The 20628-nt window shown below is 40.8% G+C and overlaps 1 protein-coding gene across 1 annotated transcript; it reads left to right on the plus strand.

Moving 5' to 3' along the window:
- The first annotated feature begins 2183 nt into the window (after positions 1-2183).
- Positions 2184-16359, plus strand: LOC308298446 (tripartite motif-containing protein 16-like). The gene is made up of 7 exons (XM_080742040.1): positions 2184-2484; positions 5066-5440; positions 5968-6063; positions 6389-6622; positions 7830-7989; positions 15297-15356; positions 15497-16359. The coding sequence occupies exons 1-7, from the start codon at positions 2242-2244 to the stop codon at positions 16009-16011; spliced, it is 1683 nt and encodes a 560-aa protein (XP_080598166.1). The 5' UTR covers positions 2184-2241; the 3' UTR covers positions 16012-16359.
- The last annotated feature ends 4269 nt before the right edge of the window (positions 16360-20628 follow it).

Genomic DNA, 20628 nt, shown 5'->3' on the forward strand with positions numbered 1-20628 from the left:
GCGGCAATGGAACAAGTCTGCAACCTCTAGCAGAGTGGTTTATTCTGATTTTGAAGGATGTTTCTCTCTCTGTTTCTCTGAAAATTGTCTCCATGTTTAGATGATGTTTATACAGGATGAAGATAGATGTTAAAACAGTCTGAGGACTGAGAGAACAAGGACAATATATGATTAATATACTGTATTCAGCTATTGTGAGGAAGAACATATTGCTGGCTGAGGCAAAACACAAGTGGGTAAAGGATAGATCTACATTTATTTCATTTATATAGATAGATAAAAATGAAAACTAAACTATGACATTTTTTATTCTGAAACAATTGTATAGAAAAAGTAGTTCGGGTCCCTGCTTAATCTCTCTCAGTGTGAGAGAGAGAGAGAGATACCAGGCAGCATCTTTAAATATTCACTCCTGTGCACGTGCAAAATATAGCTTTACCACTGTTGGATATTGTATACTTAATGACCATCAATCATAAAAGTATACTAGTGGTTGACAAGTCAACCACTAGGTGTCTCTCAACTGCACATATTATTATACTCTACCTTAAACATTTAACGTTTTATTCTTTGAAATAAACATAGGTCAACTCCAATCAAACCATATCAATGTAGCGAACTAATTTTATTTAATAATTAACTAATTAATTCAGATGAGAAAATAAAAAGGATCCAAATGGGGCTTTAACAGCCAGTGCAGATGGTTCCTCATTCCTGGTGGATCATGGCTTTGTTTTGTGTCTGCTCTTCTCTCTGGCTGCTGCTCCTGTCTCTGTCTGCAGTGGGTGAGTTAAGCTAATCATTTATTTTAGTCATTTGAGAGAATATTTAGTAGGCCTACACCAAGATAGTGACATGGAAACTGACAGGATACTGACATTATACTGTCAATTTGATAATAAAATGACAAAGTAGGCTATTTGTCTCTCTCTCTCTCTCTCTCTCTCTCTCTCTCTCTCTCTCTCTCTCTCTCTCTCTCTCTCTCTCTCTCTCTCTCTGTGTGTGTCTGTGTGCGCCTGTGCGTAGGCAGCGAGTATTAGGCTGAGTCTACATTTGAGATACCAGAGCCACACATAGCAATTAGTTGACACTAACTTTATACCTCTTTATCTATATCATAAATCATATATTTGAAGTCGTGGTCAGACTGTGTGTGTGTGTGTGTGTGTGTGTGTGTGTGTGTGTGTGTGTGTGTGTGTGTGTGTTTGTCAGGGCTGGATTAACCATTGGGCTGGTGGGGCCGTTGCCAGGGGCCCTAGGCTCTCAGGGTCCCTTGGGGGAACTGGGCCACGTGGTCATTGACAATTTACTATTAAATGTATACGCTAATTAAAAATCAAATGTGTGGCTCCTCCTCTGTTGTCTACAGGTGCTTTCTTGGCCCACAGATGATCATCATGGCTTAAAATCCAAGCTGGGTAGTGAGCGTTGGGAGGGAGGGAGGGAGGGAGGGGGGGTTATGGTGGAGTGTGGGGGGCCCCTAAAAAATGTAATTATCGACCATGTTCTTTGTCGTGCGAAAGTCGTGTGAGCACCTGGCGGAAGGTCGGGCGAAAAATCCAACTTTTGGGGCGAAAGGCCAGGAGGGCGAACAGACTTGCATTCCCACTGTCCTGTCCACTGAGGTCACAATACTGAATGGAATTCATTAATCATTTTACAATGCTGCTGGGCTGGCATTTCTCTCACTTAATCTGTAGTTATTGAATCTGGTTTCCTGAAATAACACAAAAAGAGCACTGTACAGTATGAGGACAAAAAAATAATGCTGACCACAATCAATTACACAACAGCAATAAAGACCAGTATCACTGAATTGGTCACCAGTCACCAGATGTCAACCTTGTGTAATTTTCATGTGTCCTCCCTGGAAGAAAAGCTAGTTATAAAGTCCAGATATTTTACCAAGATAGGCCTACCCATTTTATGCCATTCGCTACCTTTAGCTTGTGAAACCTCGTGTCACCATCTCATCTCACACCGTGGGGAAATTATTGTGTCATGTGTGTGTCCCAGCTGTACAATGTTCAACCACAAGCTGAACCTGTTTCTGACTGTCTCTTTAAACACTACTGCCTCCTGCAAACAACCAAGGACAAACAACCAGGAAGTCCCACCCTTTGCCTCTCCCAGGCCAGTTTTCTTTCAGAAGAAACGAAACTCAGAGCCGTTGTTTTCTCTCTCAGTCAGGATGTGTTTTCAGTGTGTTTTCTGTCAGTGTGAGTGTTAATTGTCTGTCAAATGGCACAAAAACAACAGCAGCAACAACAGGCATGTGATCTGGACCAGGATCAGTTCTGCTGCCCTGTCTGTCTGGACCATCTTAAGGAACCAGTGACTCTAAACTGTGGACACAGTTACTGTGGAAGCTGTATTGAGGGTTACTGGGACCAGAATGAGGAGACTGGAGTCTACAGCTGTCCCCAGTGCAGAGAGAGCTTCAGTCCCAGACCTGTTCTGAGGAAAAACAACTTGCTGGCTGAGGTGAGATGACCTTACAAGTTACAACCACACATTCATCAACAGTTTCTGCTACAGCAAACTATTTGTTGCCTAGTGGTTCTCAAACGTTTTCGTCTCAGGTCACCCCTGTAAATAACCTTTTCATCCAAGGCACAGAATGACATTGTTAATTTCTAGAACCTTACATTTATGTCATACGGTACGTAAATGTGTAAATATTACAGTATGTGTCGTAAATTCCATTACGACAGATTTGAAAGTAACTTGATATTTAACAACTTGAACCCCAGTATCCCTATTCTGCGAGGAACTTTAAACAAAAATAGGAGATCTACAAGCTCACAATGCATTGTAGATGCGAGGAGGTATGGTGGTCCGTCTACGAATAGATGGCTTTAAGTGGTTAGACTGAAGTGATATTGATAAATTCCAAATATTATCAAAGGATTCTGCGGCACCCTAGAGTGCCACAGCATCCACTTTGAGAACCATTGATATAGCTACATTGTTTGTCCACAAATACTTAGAATTTTATTTAGATAGCATGTGTTGACCAGTGGTCCTCAAAGTGGGCTCTGGGGACCCCCAGGGGTCCTTGATTGGGTTCCAGGGAATAACAACACGCTCACATCAGTCATTGCGGTCGGTCCGTTCCATGTATTTCTACACAGAGGGGAATTATGGTTTCCCTGACTACGAGATCATGTTTTGGTTATCTCTGTCTCCTTGTTATGATATGGGGACCAATCAAATTTGAGCACAGAATTACATTGTTAATTTCTAGAACCTTACATTTATGTCATACGGTACGTAAATGTGTAAATATTACAGTATGTGTCGTAAATTCCATTACGACAGATTTGAAAGTAACTTGATATTTAACAACTTGAACCCCAGCATCCCTATTCTGCGAGGAACTTTAAACAAAAATAGGAGATCTACAAGCTCACAATGCATTGTAGATGCGAGGAGGTATGGTGGTCCGTCTTACTAAGAATAGATGGCTTTAAGTGGTTAGACTGAATTCTTTATATATACTGTATGTAACTTCCATCTTTGGAAGAGAGAATTACCAAGCTGCCACTAGGATGGTATGCTCACTGTTTGTCTTCCTTGTCTGCCCTCTCCAAAATACGACAATCTAAGATATAGTCCTTTGGCTTGTCTCTGTCTTATTTTGGTTATGGATTTATCGATATCCATATTTATTTAAGTTATTAATTAAGTTTATTCTATCAATATTATTTACTTTTTCTTTTATAAATTTCCATTTTGCTGTCTTGTCTCAATACACTGTTGCTTTTAACAAGCAAAATAAGCAAATACATGGAGATTAAGTATTGACAAAAGGATGATTTTGTGCATAGCTGTTCACATTCCAGTGCAGTAAGTGAACCTAGCATGTCTTCAAGTGATCATGGTCCTACCTGTTTCACTGCCTTCTCTACAGTCAGACAGACCTGTGGTGTTAACATGAGGAAATTTGCCTAACAGACATAACTTGGGGGGAAAAAAAATACTTTATCTACTATTAAACTTGAAGACAAACCGAGAGTATTTGAATTCTCAAAACAATGCATTTTCACAGTTTCCACAGTGAATTGATTCGGTACATTATTTGATGATTAATAGACAAATGTCTATTAATCACCAAATGTCTATCTGTTGATCTGTGATAACATTAAAGTACAACTTTCCTGTAGTGTAGAGGTATGCTAAACGACACCAGTCAGACAGCATTTCAGCACAAAATAGGCCAAATCAGCTGGCATGTGAACATCCAGGTTCAGAAAAGCATTCCAAAGGCTCATTTGCATTGTTGAGTTAAATGTCTCTCTATTTGCATTGTTCAGGGGTAACACACATTTTAGATTCAAATGTTGTGTGCACACCCATGGACCCTATGATATGAATTGTTGGCGAGCATTCCGCACAGGGGTGGCGAGTGGACCGTTGCTGTGCTCAGAAAATCGGGGCGAGCATGTTATGGGGTGAGACTTCCGGTTACCATTCCAGGGGGTACCCAACAACAATATTTAATAGTCTGGCAATGCATCACCACACAATATGCAATATTCTTTTTAAACATTTTTTTACTACATGAATCTTGTAAGGAGTAATAGAAAAAAGTCATTTTGGGGGTGAACTACTCTCTTTAATTTTATGGCCGTTTACATGAAAAGGTTTAAGAAACACTAGTTTAAACAGAAGTTAAGTTTGTCTTACTTTATTTGCAGTCTAATTACCTTATGCTGTCATTTTGTTGACAAGGGTTATTGTAATTTACTCTGATCTTTGACTTTGTTAGTCACTGGTTAACTATTAAACTCCAGCTTCCCTATTCTTGGCATGTCATTCATTCTAGGCAAACATAATAGCAGATACATGGGGTTCTAGTTGTTAAGAGTGTCTGCTAAATACTTGCATTGTATTTTTTAACAACGCAAAGCAATCAACTTTCTGCAATGCAAAGGTTCCGAACCACATGATGTTACACTGATCTTATTAATTTCTCACTGTGTTTATCACCATGAACCTCACATTAACTGTGTTGTATTTGTCATCAGTGAGTGACCTCCCCTCCTCTTCTCTTTACTTCCAGCTTGTGATGAAGCTGAGCATTACAGGAGGTCAGCAGTCTCCTGCCTCCGCTGCTCAGCTCTACGCCGGACCAGAAGACGTGGCCTGTGATTTCTGCACTGGAGCCAGACGTCGCAAAGCTCTCATGTCTTGTCTGGTGTGTCTGGCCTCTTACTGTGAGACTCACCTCCAGCCCCACTACAATGTTCCTGTGTTGCAGAAGCACAAGCTGGTCCCAGCCACCAACAAACTGCAGGAGAAGATGTGCTCCAGTCATGACAAGCTGATGGAGGTGTTCTGTCGCACAGACCAGCAGTGTATCTGCCTTTTGTGCATCATGGATGAACACAAGGGCCATGACACGGTGTCAGCTGCTGCAGAGAAGGCAGAGAAACGGGTAGGACAACGATCACTTGTAGACAAATGATGAGATGGATCATGATTTAAACAGTAGATAGAATCAGAACTACAAGAACAACCATGACAAACATTAAAGGCACTATCAGGGTGTTGTACAATAAAAAAGGTATTAATGGATGAAGTACACTCATTTGGGACCCAATGGAAAACAGAGGCAATAGATAACTTTTAATTAATCATATTTCATGTCCATTAATCTTGCCCCTGAAAAAGCGTATTTTGAACTATGAATGCCTTCTAAATCCTAATATATATTTTGTTTATGGAAAAACTAATAATAATAATGTAATAATAATAATATACTGTATTGCAACAACTACACACAGCTGTTCCCAACTTGAAAGGTTCAACATAAAGGTGTTCCCGGTCTAAATGGCTTAAGATGACCAAACTAAATTGTCTCCAATTTCACTTGTTTTTACCCTGTATCCTGTTCCTGTATGAGTTCTCTCTCTCCTGATTGGATAGAATTGGTAACCCGACTGTCTCTCTTCCTGTTCCCAGAAACAGCTGGTGACAATTCAGGAGAAAGTCCAGCAGCAGATCAAGGAGACGAAGAAGGAGCTGAAAGACCTGAGACAGGTCATGGAGACCCTGAACGTGAGCTGATATTATGGTTCTTGTTATTGTGTTTACTGTGGATAGATGAAATGGTGCCCTAATATATAGGGATGAGACAGTTGTGTCATCAGAAGCACAGACTTTCTTTTGTCAAGGACCCCCCAATTACATAGTAATTTAGACCCCCATTTGAACATATTTTGTCAGCTGTGTGTGTGTGTGTGTGTGTGTGTGTGTGTGTGTGTGTGTGTGTGTGTGTGTGTGTGTGTGTGTGTGTGTGCGTGTGTGTGTGCGTGTGCGTGTTTGTTTGTGTGTGTGTGCGAGCGCGTGCGTGCTTGTGCATGTGTTGTGTTGTGTTAAGCAGAGCTCTGCAGAAGCAGCAGTGGAGGCCAGTGACAGGATCTTCAGTGAGATGATGGTCTCCATTGAGAGAAGACGCAGTGAGCTTAAAGAAGTGATCAGAGATCAGCAGCAGACTGCAGTGGCTCAGACTGAGGCTCTCCTGAGGCAGCTGGAGGAGCACATGGAGCAGCTGGAGAGGAGACATGCTGACCTGGAGGAGCTATCCAACACTGATGACAGCATCACTTTCATTCAGGTTCCACTCATGGCTTTTTACTGTTTGGTTTTGACTCTTTTAGGAGAAATCAGCTTCATATTTCATTCCACTCTACTACCTAATTGACGCCCGTACCCCACCAGCAGTTGTTCAATTGTCTAAAAAACCTGATAGAAAAAACAGTAATAGTTCTGTCTCAGCAACCTTCCACCTTCACATGTGTCTCCACTCCATAATCACAAAATGTGTGCCAATTTCCCCCATATTGTTGCCTGTAGGTTGCGCGCATGTGTTAACAGGCTTTACAGGTTCTCATTTTGCTACAGAGAGGACTGTACTCACACCTTCTACTGCGCACAGGGAAAGCAAGGAAAGCCACGACAGTTATTATGCCTCAAAGAAAACAGACTTCATGTGGGCCACAGAAGCGAATGCGTCATGTGTTTATTTTCAAGCTCTTGTGTGCGTACTCTGCTCTGACAAATAGGATTACCATTTGGTATTTAATACCATACCATGTGGTTTACTAAATTTGTCATAATAGAAGTTACTGATATGCCAAAAACACATTAAAAAATAAATACATTGTCAATGTATTTATTTACTTAAAGCCTTTGGAAGTTGCTCAACTACTGGTCAGTAGCGGTATTGCTTTTTTCGGCCGTTTTTCGCCCGGGGTCATCGCGGCCCACCGGAGCAGGGCCGCAAACCACCGTGACCGCCTCCACCTTGCCGATACGCATCCGTAGAGGGCTCTCACGTCCCTTTGCGACCAGGCGTTGGGGAGTAACAGGCAAGACTCTTACACCAGCGTAAACACTGTTGCTGAGGCAAGCTACTTCCTGAAGAGACTGCAAGACGCGTTGTGATTGGCTGGTAGTGTATGATCCGCACTGTGATTGGCCAACGTATATACAACGTATACGGAAAGATGCAGATGACGTAATTTTGCTGCTAAATCTGGTCCCCGGCCAGGATCATAGAAAACATATTTACAGAAGGCTTTAGGGGCTGAAATTCACGGAGTGGGTGTTCTAAAACTTTTGCGATTTAATAGTTAAGACAATTTTAAGATTAGCTTTATTGGAAAAGTTACATAGTATAGCTTTAAACAACAAGGACATCAGTTCAACTCCACCGATTGTGATCAATGATGTGCTACTAATCTATAGATCTCTGCTACAGTATAATGTTCTTCCATCCCTGTCGAATCTGGTTTATTGTCTCTCTGCTTGTCTCTCTCCAGAGTTTCCAGTCTCTCTCCAGTTCCAGTGGATCTCCAGTCTCACCCAGTGTGGTCTCATGTCCTCCGAGGTCCTTCACAGATGTGATTGATGTGGTGTCTGGTCTGAGAGACCAACTAGATGACATCCTGAAGACAACTTGGCCAGAGATATCAAGGAGAGGTGAGATTTGAATGTGTTTCTTGTCTAAGCAACATCGTAGTAAACATGTATTGATAAAGTCAAGAGGCACCTGGAGATATTTGAACAGGAGAAGACTGATGGTACACAGGTTGTAACATTTAAGAATGTAAGCAAGAATATTACTGAACTTGCATGCATTTATTGTTATTATTTTTTTAACCATCCTCTACCTCTAGTACATTTCTAAGTGTTGAATGGAATTTGTACAGGTGGAAGTATGTCTGGGAAGGCTACTAAAACCTATAATCTGTACTAGTATGGGGGACAGTAAATTAGTATGACTTGGTTCTGGGATGAAAATTATCGATTCATACATTAATTGATAGTTGATAACCTTATTGATCGATTAATTAACAATTAATTGATAAGATGCGTTTTTTTAGGACCAAATGGAAAAAAAATCTTCTCTGAAACCGAAAATGAGTGCAGAAACATAATTGCCTTTATTGTGACCGAAGGTCGCAGTATACCATGAGAAATGTCGTAGCTTGTCCATCCGTCTTTCAGTACAGGAAGTACGTCTTTCAGTACAGGAAGTGATGTCACGTGACATCACCTCATCAAAGATCAAACCCTGGATATCCATACTGTCACTGACATCACTTCCTGTTCTTCTGATGTCATCAATCCCAGGCCCTAACTGGCCCAAAAGCCTGCTTTACTTTGATTTACACCCTACCTTCCCCGAAAACGTTAATATTAAGTCCATATACCGGTATGTATATGGATATATATTAATAAAGGATAAAATAAATAAAATGTCCATATACAGCAGGGGTCCCCAAACCTTTTCCAGTGAGGGCCACATAACTTTTCCCTTCTCTGATGGGGGGCCAGGGTCAGTTTGTAACAGAAAAAGTGTGACGATCGCAGGGGTGCCTATCGCAGGGGTTCAACGCGTCTGGTGACTGTACTCGCCGACAGACTCACGGCATTAAAGAAATCTTTCTTCTCGGGACACACCTCCTCCACAACAACATTCAAACATTTCTTGACAAACTCTCCCTCAGTGAAAGGTTTACCGCCGCTTGCGATCAGCTGAGCAACACGGAAACTGGCCCGAACTGACGATTGGTTCAGCTGAGTTTGGCGTACAAATGTAGTCTGCTGAGCTAACAGACCACTTTTTAGCTTTGAGAGTTTGTCTGCTTGCATTTGGCCTTGCAAGCTATCATACTTGTCTTTGTGACGGGATTCATAATGTCGGCGCAAATTGTATTCTTTGAATACTGCCACTGCGTCTTGACAGATGAGACAAATAGCCTTTTCTTTGCATTGAACAAAAAAATAATCGTGTGTCCACTGCGGGTTAAATACCCTGCATTCTGAATCAATTTTTCTCTTAGTCTTACCCAACCTTTTTGCCATTATTCCGTTCTGGGGGGCTTTTTTTTTTTATCATTGTTCAGGGTGGAAATGTGGAGGTGGGCCGTGTCCGGCCCCCGGGCCTTAGTTTGGGGACCCCTGATATACAGTATGGGCATTCCCAGATGATGCCCTGTTAGGGTACACACTTATGCCCAAATATGGAGATCCCAAGGCATCAAACCCAGGCCCTAACTCGCCATGGCCCTCAATCCCGGGCCAAAAAAACGTTAATATTAAGTCCATATATGTATATGGATATAATAAAGGATAAAAGAAATAAAATGTCCATGGGCATTCCCAGATGATGCCCTGTTAGGACATACATATCTGGGAATGCCCATATATGGACATCATTTGACATAACATTGTTGACTATCTCCATATTAGTGGAGTCAGTAACGCACTTTTTACTTCAAGTCATGATGCAAAGGTCCCCTTTGGTATGGAAGTACCTTAGGGCCATAGGAAAGAATTTATCCAAAGAGACAAGTTCGATCACCCTTCATTTTCTTTTTATAGCCATTTTAAAAATGGCTGCTGTCAATAAACCACTATTACACCAGACCCCATATCTTTGCTTCTGTTAGAGCTATAATAATAATATTGGTGTCAAAGTGTACATTTTTGGGGTCGAGGAATTCAATTAAATAGGTTTCAAAGCAAAAAACCCAATACTTCACTAATTAACATGACAGCAGGGGGTAAAATATGCAAATTTCATGAAAAATAACACGTTTAAACAGGGTAACTTACCCCCGAACCCTCCCCCTAAACTTTGAATCACCTTTCCTTTGGTATGGAAGTACCTTAGGGCCATAGGAAACAATTCATCCAAAGAGACAATTTAGATCACCCTTCATTTTCTATCTATAGCCATTTAAAAAATGGCCGCCAACAATAAACCACTATTACACCAGACCCCAACTTTGCTTCTGTTAGAGCTATAATAATAATATTGGTGTCAAAGTGTACATTTTTGGGGTCGAGGAATTCAACTAAACAGGTTTCAAAGCAACAAACCCAATACATCACTAAATAACATGACAGCGGGGGGTAAAATATGCAAATCTCATGAAAAATAACACGTTTTAACAGGGTAACTTACCCCCCCACCCCTCCCCCTAAACTTTGATTCACCTTTTCTTTGGTATGGAAGTACCTTAGGGCCATAGGAAACAATTTTTCCAAAGAGACAAGTTAGATCACCCTTCATTTTCTATCTATAGCCATTTTAAAAATGGCTGCCGACAATAAACCACTATTACACCAGACCCCATCTTTGCTTCTGTTAGAGCTATAATAATAACATTGGTGTCAAAGTGTACATTTTTGGGGTCGAGGAATTCAACTAAACAGGTTTCAATGCAACAAACCCAATACATCACTAATTAACATGACAGCGGGGGGTAAAATATGCGAATCTCATGAAAAATAACACGTTTTAACAGGGTAACTTACCCCCCCACCCCTCCCCCTAAACTTTGATTCACCTTTTCTTTGGTATGGAAGTACCTTAGGGCCATAGGAAACAAGTTATCCAAAGAGACAAGTTAGATCACCCTTCATTTTCTATCTATAGCCATTTTAAAAATGGCTGCCGACAATAAACCACTATTACACCAGACCCCATCTTTGCTTCTGTTAGAGCTATAATAATAACATTGGTGTCAAAGTGTACATTTTTGGGTCGAGGAATTCAACTAAACAGGTTTCAATGCAACAAACCCAATACATCACTAATTAACATGACAGCGGGGGGTAAAATATGCGAATCTCATGAAAAATAACACGTTTTAACAGGGTAACTTACCCCCCCACCCCTCCCCCTAAACTTTGATTCACCTTTTCTTTGGTATGGAAGTACCTTAGGGCCATAGGAAACAAGTTATCCAAAGAGACAAGTTAGATCACCCTTCATTTTCTATCTATAGCCATTTTAAAAATGGCTGCCGACAATAAACCACTATTACACCAGACCCCATCTTTGCTTCTGTTAGAGCTATAATAAGAATATTGGTGTCAAAGTGTACATTTTTGGGGTCTATGAATTCAACTAAACAGGTTTCAATGCAAAAAAAAACAATACTTCATTAATTAACATGACAGCGGGGGGTAAAATATGCATAATTCATGAATAATAATACGTTTTAACTGGGTAACTTACCCCCCACCCCTCCCCCTAAACTTTGATTTACTTTTCCTTTGGTATGGAAGTACCTTAGGGCCATAGGAAAAAAAACGAATCCAAAGAGACAAGTTAGATCACCCTTCATTTTCTATTTATAGCCATTTAAAAAATGGCCGCCGACAATAAACCACTATTACACCAGAACCCATATCTTTGCTTCTGTTAGAGCTACAATAATACAGTCTGTCTTGCACTTCCAATGGAGTGCATCACTGCTTGGTGGCATGTGATCAAATTATCTTCCTTTTTGAAGGAAGAGGGAGAGTCGAGCATTAGGACACAATCCTAATGTCGTCCCCGGAAACACCATACAGCTTCTGGAGACATTTCTTGAGAATGGGTGTGTGGGTGGAGATCATCTCAGTGGTTGGGCTAGGGCCAGAGAGCAGCTGAAGAGGTAAGGTGAGTTCAGGCAAGGACTGCCACACAGACTGTCTTCTTGCCCTTGCCAAATGCTGTGTTGCTCCCCATTAAAGCATGGAATGCTGGCAGTGCCATTGCCTTGGATGGTCCAAGACTGAGCAATGGCATGTGCTGGAATATACCTGGTAAGGGAAAAAAATATCCAAAAGAAGGGGAATGTCAGACAAATTCGCTTCAGTCTGGGAGAACACCAGATCCCATCAGTCATTGAGAAGCCGGTGATGAGTTTGGAAATGTCTTCAACCGCACTCTGAATGACAGAGATTCCATCAAGGCAACCAGTGCTAACCTGGAGGGGGCTCCCTGGAAGATTCAAGGCCTGTGTCTACCTACCAGCATGAAATGCACCCAAAAATCCTCTGGCCTCTACTCATCTATGATCTGATGGCTGAATGAAGATGGCTGGGATTGCCACGCAGCCTAAGCAAAATCGGGCTGTACAGGAAGACCAATAAACTCACGCACTGTTTCGGCACGGGCACAGGAATATCTGCAGTACACATAATGAGCACACAGGTACATATCCTGAACATATCCTGAGCAGCTGCTCCAAGGTGTTGGGTGAGGCCTGAGGGTCAGGTTATTTCTATTGAGGCACCACCAGGTCCTGAAATCCCGAAGGGTTCCCAGTTCGAATCCGGGCTCCCCCTGAGTTAATGTCTAGGAGTCCTTGAGCAAGACTCTGAACCCCTAATTGCTCCCGGTGAGCAGGTTGGTGCCTTGCATGGTTTCCTCCGCCACCGGTGTATGAATGTGTGCGTGAATGGGTGAATGTAATGCACGATCTATGTAAAGCGCCTTGGATAAAAGCGCTATATAAATGCACCATTTACCATTTACCATTTTAAGCAATCAGCAAGGGCATCCAATACTCCCAAGCCACAGCTAAGGCCATTCATTGTGTCAAGGAAGGGAAAAGGCCAGAGAAAACACCAAAGAACTGCTCTGCTGGTTTGCTCTCCACAGCCCGAGACTGAGTGATGACAGTTGACTTGGAGAGGCAGCTGAAAATTCCACCACACATCACCCAGTCCAGATTGAGACCTGACATAATCTGGCAGTCTGGAATTTGCCAGTCACTCCCTAAGCACAGCTACGCCACTGTGCATAATAACAGTTCCCAACAAAGAAGAGCCTTAGGCAACAATGTGGATGCAGCAGAAAAAGCCTCCAGATTAAGAGGGGAGAGCAGTGGGGACAGAAGCATACCACTTGGATACATAACGAGGTCTGATCAGCTTCGGGTCGCCTGAGGAGGCTGACTCTTGCAGGACCCAAAACACCCAGTGACTCCAGGAAACAACACTGATGATGTGTCCAAGTTTGCATCAGTAAATGATTTGTTAACTGTTAATGAAATGTGATTAATTATTTCACCTCCATTTTGAGGGTAATGAGAAAACTATTGTTTTTTGTTGTTGTCTTGAAACCAATTTAATTGGATTCCTTTACCTCAGAAATGATATCTCTATCAGAAGCAAAGATATAGGATGTGATGTATTGCTGTAAGTGTAAATGATGGCTGCCATTTTTTTTAAACGTGTATATTTCAGTAATGAAGGGTGATCTAATTTGTATCTTTGGATAATTTCTTTCCTATTATCCTAAGGTAGCCTACTTCATTGCCAAAGGTGGAGAAAATGTAACGTTACCCTGTTAAAACGTATTCTTCTTTGAATATTTTACTCCTGTTGAAACATATTGGTTTTTTTTTCATTGAAACCTTGGATTACTAGACCCCAAAAAATTACACTTTGACACTAATATTATTATTATAGCTTTAACAGAAGGAAATATATTGGTTCTGCTGTATTGTTTTGAATTGTGGCGGCCATTTTAAAAATGGCTATATAAAAAAAGGAAGGGTGATCCAACTTGTCTCTTTGGATTAGTTTTTTCCTATGGCCCTAAGGTACTTCCATACCAAAGGAAAAGTAAATCAAAGTTTAGGGGGAGGGGTGGGGGGGTATGTTACCCTGTTAAAACGTATTATTTTTCATGAAATGTGCATATTTTACCCCCCGCTGTCATGTTAATTAGTGAAGTATTGTTTTTTTTGCTTTGAAACCTATTTAATTGAATTCCTAGACCCCAAAAATGTACACTTTGACACCAATATTATTATTATTATAGCTCTAACAGAAGCAAAGATATGGGGTCTGGTATATTGGGGATAATTGTTGGCGGCCATTTTTAAAATGGCCATAAAAAGAAAATGAAGGGTGATCTAACTTGTCTCTTTGGATAAATTCTTTCCTATGGCCCTAAGGTACTTCCACACCAAAGGATAGGTGAATCAAAGTTTAGGGGGAGGGGTGGGGGGGTAAGTTACCCCGTTAAAACGTGTTATTTTTCATGAATTTTGCATATTTTACCCCCCGCTGTCATGTTAATTAGTGAAGTATTGGGTTTTTTGCTTTGAAACCTATTTAATTGAATTCCTAGACCCCAAAAATGTACACGTTGACACCAATATTATTATCATAGCTCTAACAGAAGCAAAGATATGGGGTCTGGTGTAATAGTGGTTTATTGTTGGCGGCCATTTTTAAAATGGCTATAAAAAGAAAATGAAGGGTGATCTAACTTGTCTCTTTGGATAAATTCTTTCCTATGGCCCTAAGGTACTTCCATACCAAAGGGGACCTTTGCATCATGACTTGAAGTTAACAGCTTATTTTTCGGCGTTACTGACTCCACTATATACAGTATGAGTAACTGGTCCCATATACATCACTGGCCAGATGGCCAAGAGAGGTGTCTTACTTGTGTATATAACGTTAACGAGCGTCAACAAGCTTTAGCTGTACATGGACACCTCCTTTGCAGTGCTCAATTGGGGTCTCTCATTTCTCAAAAGCCCTTGAATATGATGGAATATGATTAAAGATTACTGAGATTTTGTTTTGTTTTAATCGATTAATTCCTTAATAGCAATTGATCGATTTTAGATTATTGTTAACATCCCTACTTGGTTCATGTCAAATGCTACAGTATGTAAATGCACCAATTATTATTATTATTACTAATAGCAGTAGTAGTAGTAGTAGTATATTTTTGTTCTTATTAAATGATCTGGAGGAGTTCTCTCTCCTGATTAGATGAAATGTGTAACCAATTTGAAATTGTATTCTCTGTTTTACTAAAGAGCTGGAGAGAGAGAGTTGTTTCTGAACAAACAGTATAGCAATGATTACTATATCAAGCTATAATAGCTTTATCTTTTTGACAAAACAGTTGGAACTTCAGTTTAATCCATTCTTCAATTTGATGTCATGAAGACCTTTACCTTTTCTTGTGTCTCCAGTGTGTGCAGTTGATGTTTTACATCCATTGGAGCCTCAGACCAGAAAGGACTTTTTACAATGTGAGTCCATGCTGATGCAGGTTCTGAACGTTGACGTTTCAATCTGATTGTTATTCAAAGCTCTAATGAGTTTTATCTGAGACAAACACAATAAGGTTATTAATGAGGGTTTCATTTTCTTTTATTGTGTGTTCTCACAGATTCCTATCCTCTGTCTCTGGACATGAACACAATAAGCAAAAATATCTCCCTGTCAGAGGAGAATAGGAAGGTGACTGCAACAACACAACAACAACCTTACCCTAATCATGCAGAGAGATTTACTTCCTACTTTCAGGTGTTGTGTAAAGAGGGTCTGTCTGAACGTCGTTACTGGGAAGTAGAGTGGAGTGGTGAAGATGTTCATATAGCAGTCTGTTATAAAGACATCAGCAGATTAGGCCGCTTTGGATACAATGATAAATCCTGGTGTATTGGGTACAATACAAATTACAGTTTCATACACAACAATGTTGTGACCAAAGTGACAGGGCCTCGTTCCTCCAGAGTAGGGGTGTACCTGGACCACAAGGCAGGTACTCTGTCCTTCTATGGTGTTTCTGACACAATGACCCTCCTCCACACATTTCAAACCACGTTCACACAACCTCTCTATCCAGGAATAGATTTGTCTCAGCAATATGGAGATACAGCAGAGCTGTGTAAGACATGGTAGACATGTTAATTATACTGATGATGATATTCAGTTGAAATATTATAACTATAGAGTTCCCTTAGATAAAGCATGTGTAAGAATTATGTCTATATCACCATCATGATCAATCAGCTGATTAATAATATTCAATCATCATACAGTATACCCTGTTATCTTGTTGATATTACGACAGAGCCCTCTGTCATTCATTGTACATTGTTATACGTAATTCAGTGATATTATGCTTAATGTGCATCATTGTTTTCTCAGAGACAAACCAACATAGACCAACATAAGAGTATTTAATCATTATTTTTCATCAACTTTACTTCACTTACATTGACTTGTTTATCAAAATAAATTTGAGCACTGTGGCTTTAACCTCTTGTGAAAGTTGAGGTCAGGATGCTCATATTTCAATCGTTCACTCCTTTCTTATTTGTAATTGTATATTTTTCAATATATTCTTCAAAAGATGTTATCGTTCGTTCATGCATAGAGTGGAATCAATGGCAACTTTTCAGAATTGAATTTGCGCAAAATCCAGTTTGCTTCCAGTGTACTGAACTCTGGGTTACATGTTCATCGCATGTGGAGAAGAAGAAGTGTTCCCTGACAGTTAACTCATTTGCTGCGACCCCCGTAGAACCCGTAAATTTTCCGCTGTACGGCCCTGCCATGCCCGTAGATCCCGGAAGTATAATTCTCCCGATAATCCACAGTGAATGCACAGTGAAGGCATTTCGCACGCACTGCTCGGCTCCAGGCAGCACAATGCGTTTTTCTTTTTTTTTTTTCTTTTTTTTTTCAGCATCCCCACTCCAACATGCAGCCATGCCATTCACACCCCCCCCCCCCCCCATTCCTACACCAATCCTTGACCTAACATCTATGGAAGTGTTTAAAGAGGTCACGTGATGCGGTGATACTGAGAGGACGGCACGCACCCGGCTCCTCCGCTCCCGTAAAACAAATTGTGTTTTTTAATCTGTTTTTCGTCATCTGAGACATACTGGCTTAATCTGACATATTACCCATTAAGTCAACTTATGTCTAGAGGAAAACCAAGCCACTACATCCCCAGAGATCCGAGAATAACGCGGGGTGAGGCTCGACGGCAGGTACAGAGAACAAACAATTCTCAGACAATGGAATCAACTCCAAGCCTAGCCCCGGCTGTTACTAAACCCACGGCCGCACCGAGGCCGAAAGTTATCGCCGAGGTGGATCGCCGACAAGAAGGCAGAATAAATAACTCTCAGACAATGAGTTCAAGTTCAACTTCAAGCTCACCCACTGCCGCGGGACCACCCTCGGCGACGGCGGCGGCCGCGGCTCCGACCCTGCAAGGCAATACGGATCGCCGACAAGAAGGTAGCATAAATATCTCTCAGGCAATGAGTTCAAGTTCAACTTTAAAGGAGTAGTTCACCACTTTTCAACCTGTCTTCATATAATAGGTCCTCACTAATGTTCATGATAAAATAGCACAATTTTTTTCTACTCAGTCCAAGTCTCCTAGGAGAGCTGTGGGAAGTTCAGAATCCATCGTCTTGTGACATCATCATTTAAAAAAAAAAAATGTAATCAATATTTTTGAAAAAAATATTTAGATTTTTATTATCGCGAGAACAATGGCTTCCACTTTAAAATTGCAACTTTTCAGGAATAGAAAGCCTGCAGTTTCTATAAGCTGGATTGGCAATAGATGATGTCACAAGACTATGGGTTTCTGACCTGCCCACAGCACTCCTCTGAGAAAAAAAAGAAAAAAAAAAGAAAAAAGCTATTTTTGAGTGAGGACCAATTATATGAACATAGGTTGAAAAGTGGTGGAGTGCCCCTTTAAGTTCACCCACTACCACGGGACCACCACCGGTGACGGCGATGGCGACCACGCAAGACAATGCTGAGCTCATCCAAGGTATCTCTACACAAGTGGCTGCTGCATTAGAGGTGAAACTGTCTAAGTTTACAGAAGCATTGGACATCATTACCACACGATTGGAGAAGAATGACAAGCGCATGGATGAAGCAGAGACACGCATGGAGGGGGCTGAGTCACGCATATCCGACGCTGAGGACAACTTGATTGTGATGAAGCTAGCCTTAACCCAGGCCGAGAAGACCATTATCATGCTGGTCCAAAAGGCTGAAGAACAAGAGAGCCGCAGCCGTCGTGAAAACATAAAGGTGACAGGGCTCCGGGAGGGCTTGGAAGGGCCCCAGCCCACTGCCTTCTTTGAGTCTTGGCTGCCAACGGTTTTGAACTTGCAAACAATAAATGGGATAATAAAATTGGATCGTGCACATCGCACAGGTGGCCCAAGAGCTGACAACAAGCCACGTACGGTCATGATCAAGCTGCACAACTTTACTGATAAGGTGAAGATTATGTCCGCCTTCAAATCACAACAGCCCATGAAGCAAGATGGAGTAGACTTTGTCATCCGAGCCGATATCCCTGCAAGTGTCATCAAACAAAGAAGATGCTTCAATGACGTCTGCAGCCGACTGATCCTGAAGAACATCGAATTCCGTATGATTTTCCCTGCCACTCTTTCCTTCAAACACGAAGGCATCAACCATGCATTCACAAAGGCAGAAGAAGCACAAGCTTTCATAGATAGTTGGGAAGAAGTTGCAGAACCATCAACCTAACATACAGGTCTGTGATCTCATGATAAAAACGTAATCATTGAAATGATCTGTAGGCTAAGGATGAAAATCTGTCTGCTAAGGAATAGAGTGTCATAATTGCAACTGATGATGGACTGCTGCCTTGGGGTGGGAGGGAGGGAGGGAGGGAGGAGGGGGGGGGGGCTGAGGGACTTAAAAAAAAAAAAGAAATTAGGGATGGCAACAAAAAAAAATATATATATATTATAATAATAAAAAAAAGGGCTGCCCCCCCTAATTATGTTCACTATCAGACTAGGGTTACCTATCTCTCTCCTTTTCTTTCTCTCTCTTCCTTTTATCCTTTCTCTCCTCCTCTTTTCTTTTCTGTTTTTTTTTCTCTTTCTCCTTCTCTCCTCCTACTTTTTTCCCTTTTATCTATTCATTTATTATTTCTTTTTAAAATAACCAATTATAAAGTTCAGTCATATTATCATTATTATTATTACCCTAATTTTATTTTACCTCTTATTTTCCTGTTAATTTTTTTTATTTTTTATTGTTTACTCTCTCATTGAGAGGCTGTTAAAGAGTTATATAAAGTAACATATTATTATTTGGCGGGAGGGCATAGGGGGGAGGGGAAAGAAAAAGGAAAAGGGGAAACTATATACTTTTCTTTTTTTTTCTTTAGACGGTTTTAGAGTAAAAAAACGGATTGATACAGTGCTGCTGGTTAGAAGAATGCCCACAATATGCTCATCAACAGTTATAGATAATATTTTGCTGTTCAAGTTGGTAAATGTGATGAAGCAAACACAGATTGCATTAACACACATTTTATCGTGTGTGTGTCTTTTGTTGTTGTTCTATATTAAGTTAAATTTGAAGTGGCATGAAACCAACAGATTATTATTATTATTATTATTTGGGGGTGGGGAAAGGGACTGATGAGAGTTGCTGTTACCCACTAGGATGGAGAACACGAGTGTTCTTAGAATGTGGGTAGGAGCGTTTTATCTCTTGCTTGCTAGGTCAGGACCTCTCAGCAACACGTGCCTATGTAGTTTTCAGGAATATGTGTTCTTGTTGTTTTTCTTTTTGTGTATGTTTGAGGTTTTCTCTTTATGTTTTTTAAGGTCATTTTTGCTTATATACGTTGAAAGTGGGTCACATCAGCTCAACATGTCTTTATGTCAATATCCCAGGATAACAACAGTATTAATAGGTAAACAAACTAAGGGTCATCATGAGTACAACTAAAATAATCTCAAATAATGTAAAGGGGCTTAATCATGTGATCAAGCGAAAGAAAATTCTAACATGGCTCAAGAAAGAGAGAGTACATATAGCACTACTACAGGAGACCCACCTGATAGACAGTGAGCATGAGAAACTTAAAAGAGAGTGGGTAGGTCAAGTCTTTTTTTCTTCTTTCAGCTCAAGTAAAAGAGGGGTAGCAATACTTATAAACAAAAACACTCCATTTATTCTAGAAACATGTATTAAGGATATAGAAGGGCGCTATGTCTTAATCACTGGTACGTTATATGGTGAGAAAATTACAATTGGCTGTGTATATGCTCCAAATGTGTACCATAGCGAATTTTACTCTAAACTGCTAGCTGATATCTCTCCGATGCTGGTTCCACTTACTATTTTATCTGGTGACTTTAACTGTGTTTTGTCTCCTGAGGCCGACTACAGTCCATCGTCACTAGAACCCCCCTCCAAGAAAGCTTTGACAACTCTAGAAATATGTACAGATCTCAACCTGTACGATGCTTGGAGAGTACTAAATCCACAAAAGAGAGATTTCACCTTCTTTTCCAATCCGCATCAGAGTCTTTCTCGTATCGATTACTTTTTCACCTCTAGACAGGTATTAGATAGAATAAAGGATAGTGGCATTGGGATTCGTACACTCTCTGATCATTCCCCCATACATATTTGTCTCACCTCACCTCGTCGTGATTCAAGTTCGTTCCAGTGGAGCCTTAATCCTACTCTTCTTAGCAG

Source organism: Nannobrachium achirus, assembly GCF_963921795.1.
Source record: "Nannobrachium achirus genome assembly, chromosome: 14".
NCBI lineage: Eukaryota > Metazoa > Chordata > Actinopteri > Myctophiformes > Myctophidae > Nannobrachium > Nannobrachium achirus.

Bases quoted from the DNA above. Each gene is read 5' to 3' on its own strand.
- LOC308298446 (XM_080742040.1), top strand. From the start codon at position 2,242: ATGGCACAAAAACAACAGCAGCAACAACAGGCATGTGATCTGGACCAG. The intron at 2,485-5,065 runs GTGAGATGACCT...CTTTACTTCCAG, and splicing joins AAAACAACTTGCTGGCTGAG to CTTGTGATGAAGCTGAGCAT. The intron at 6,623-7,829 runs GTTCCACTCATG...GTCTCTCTCCAG, and splicing joins ACAGCATCACTTTCATTCAG to AGTTTCCAGTCTCTCTCCAG.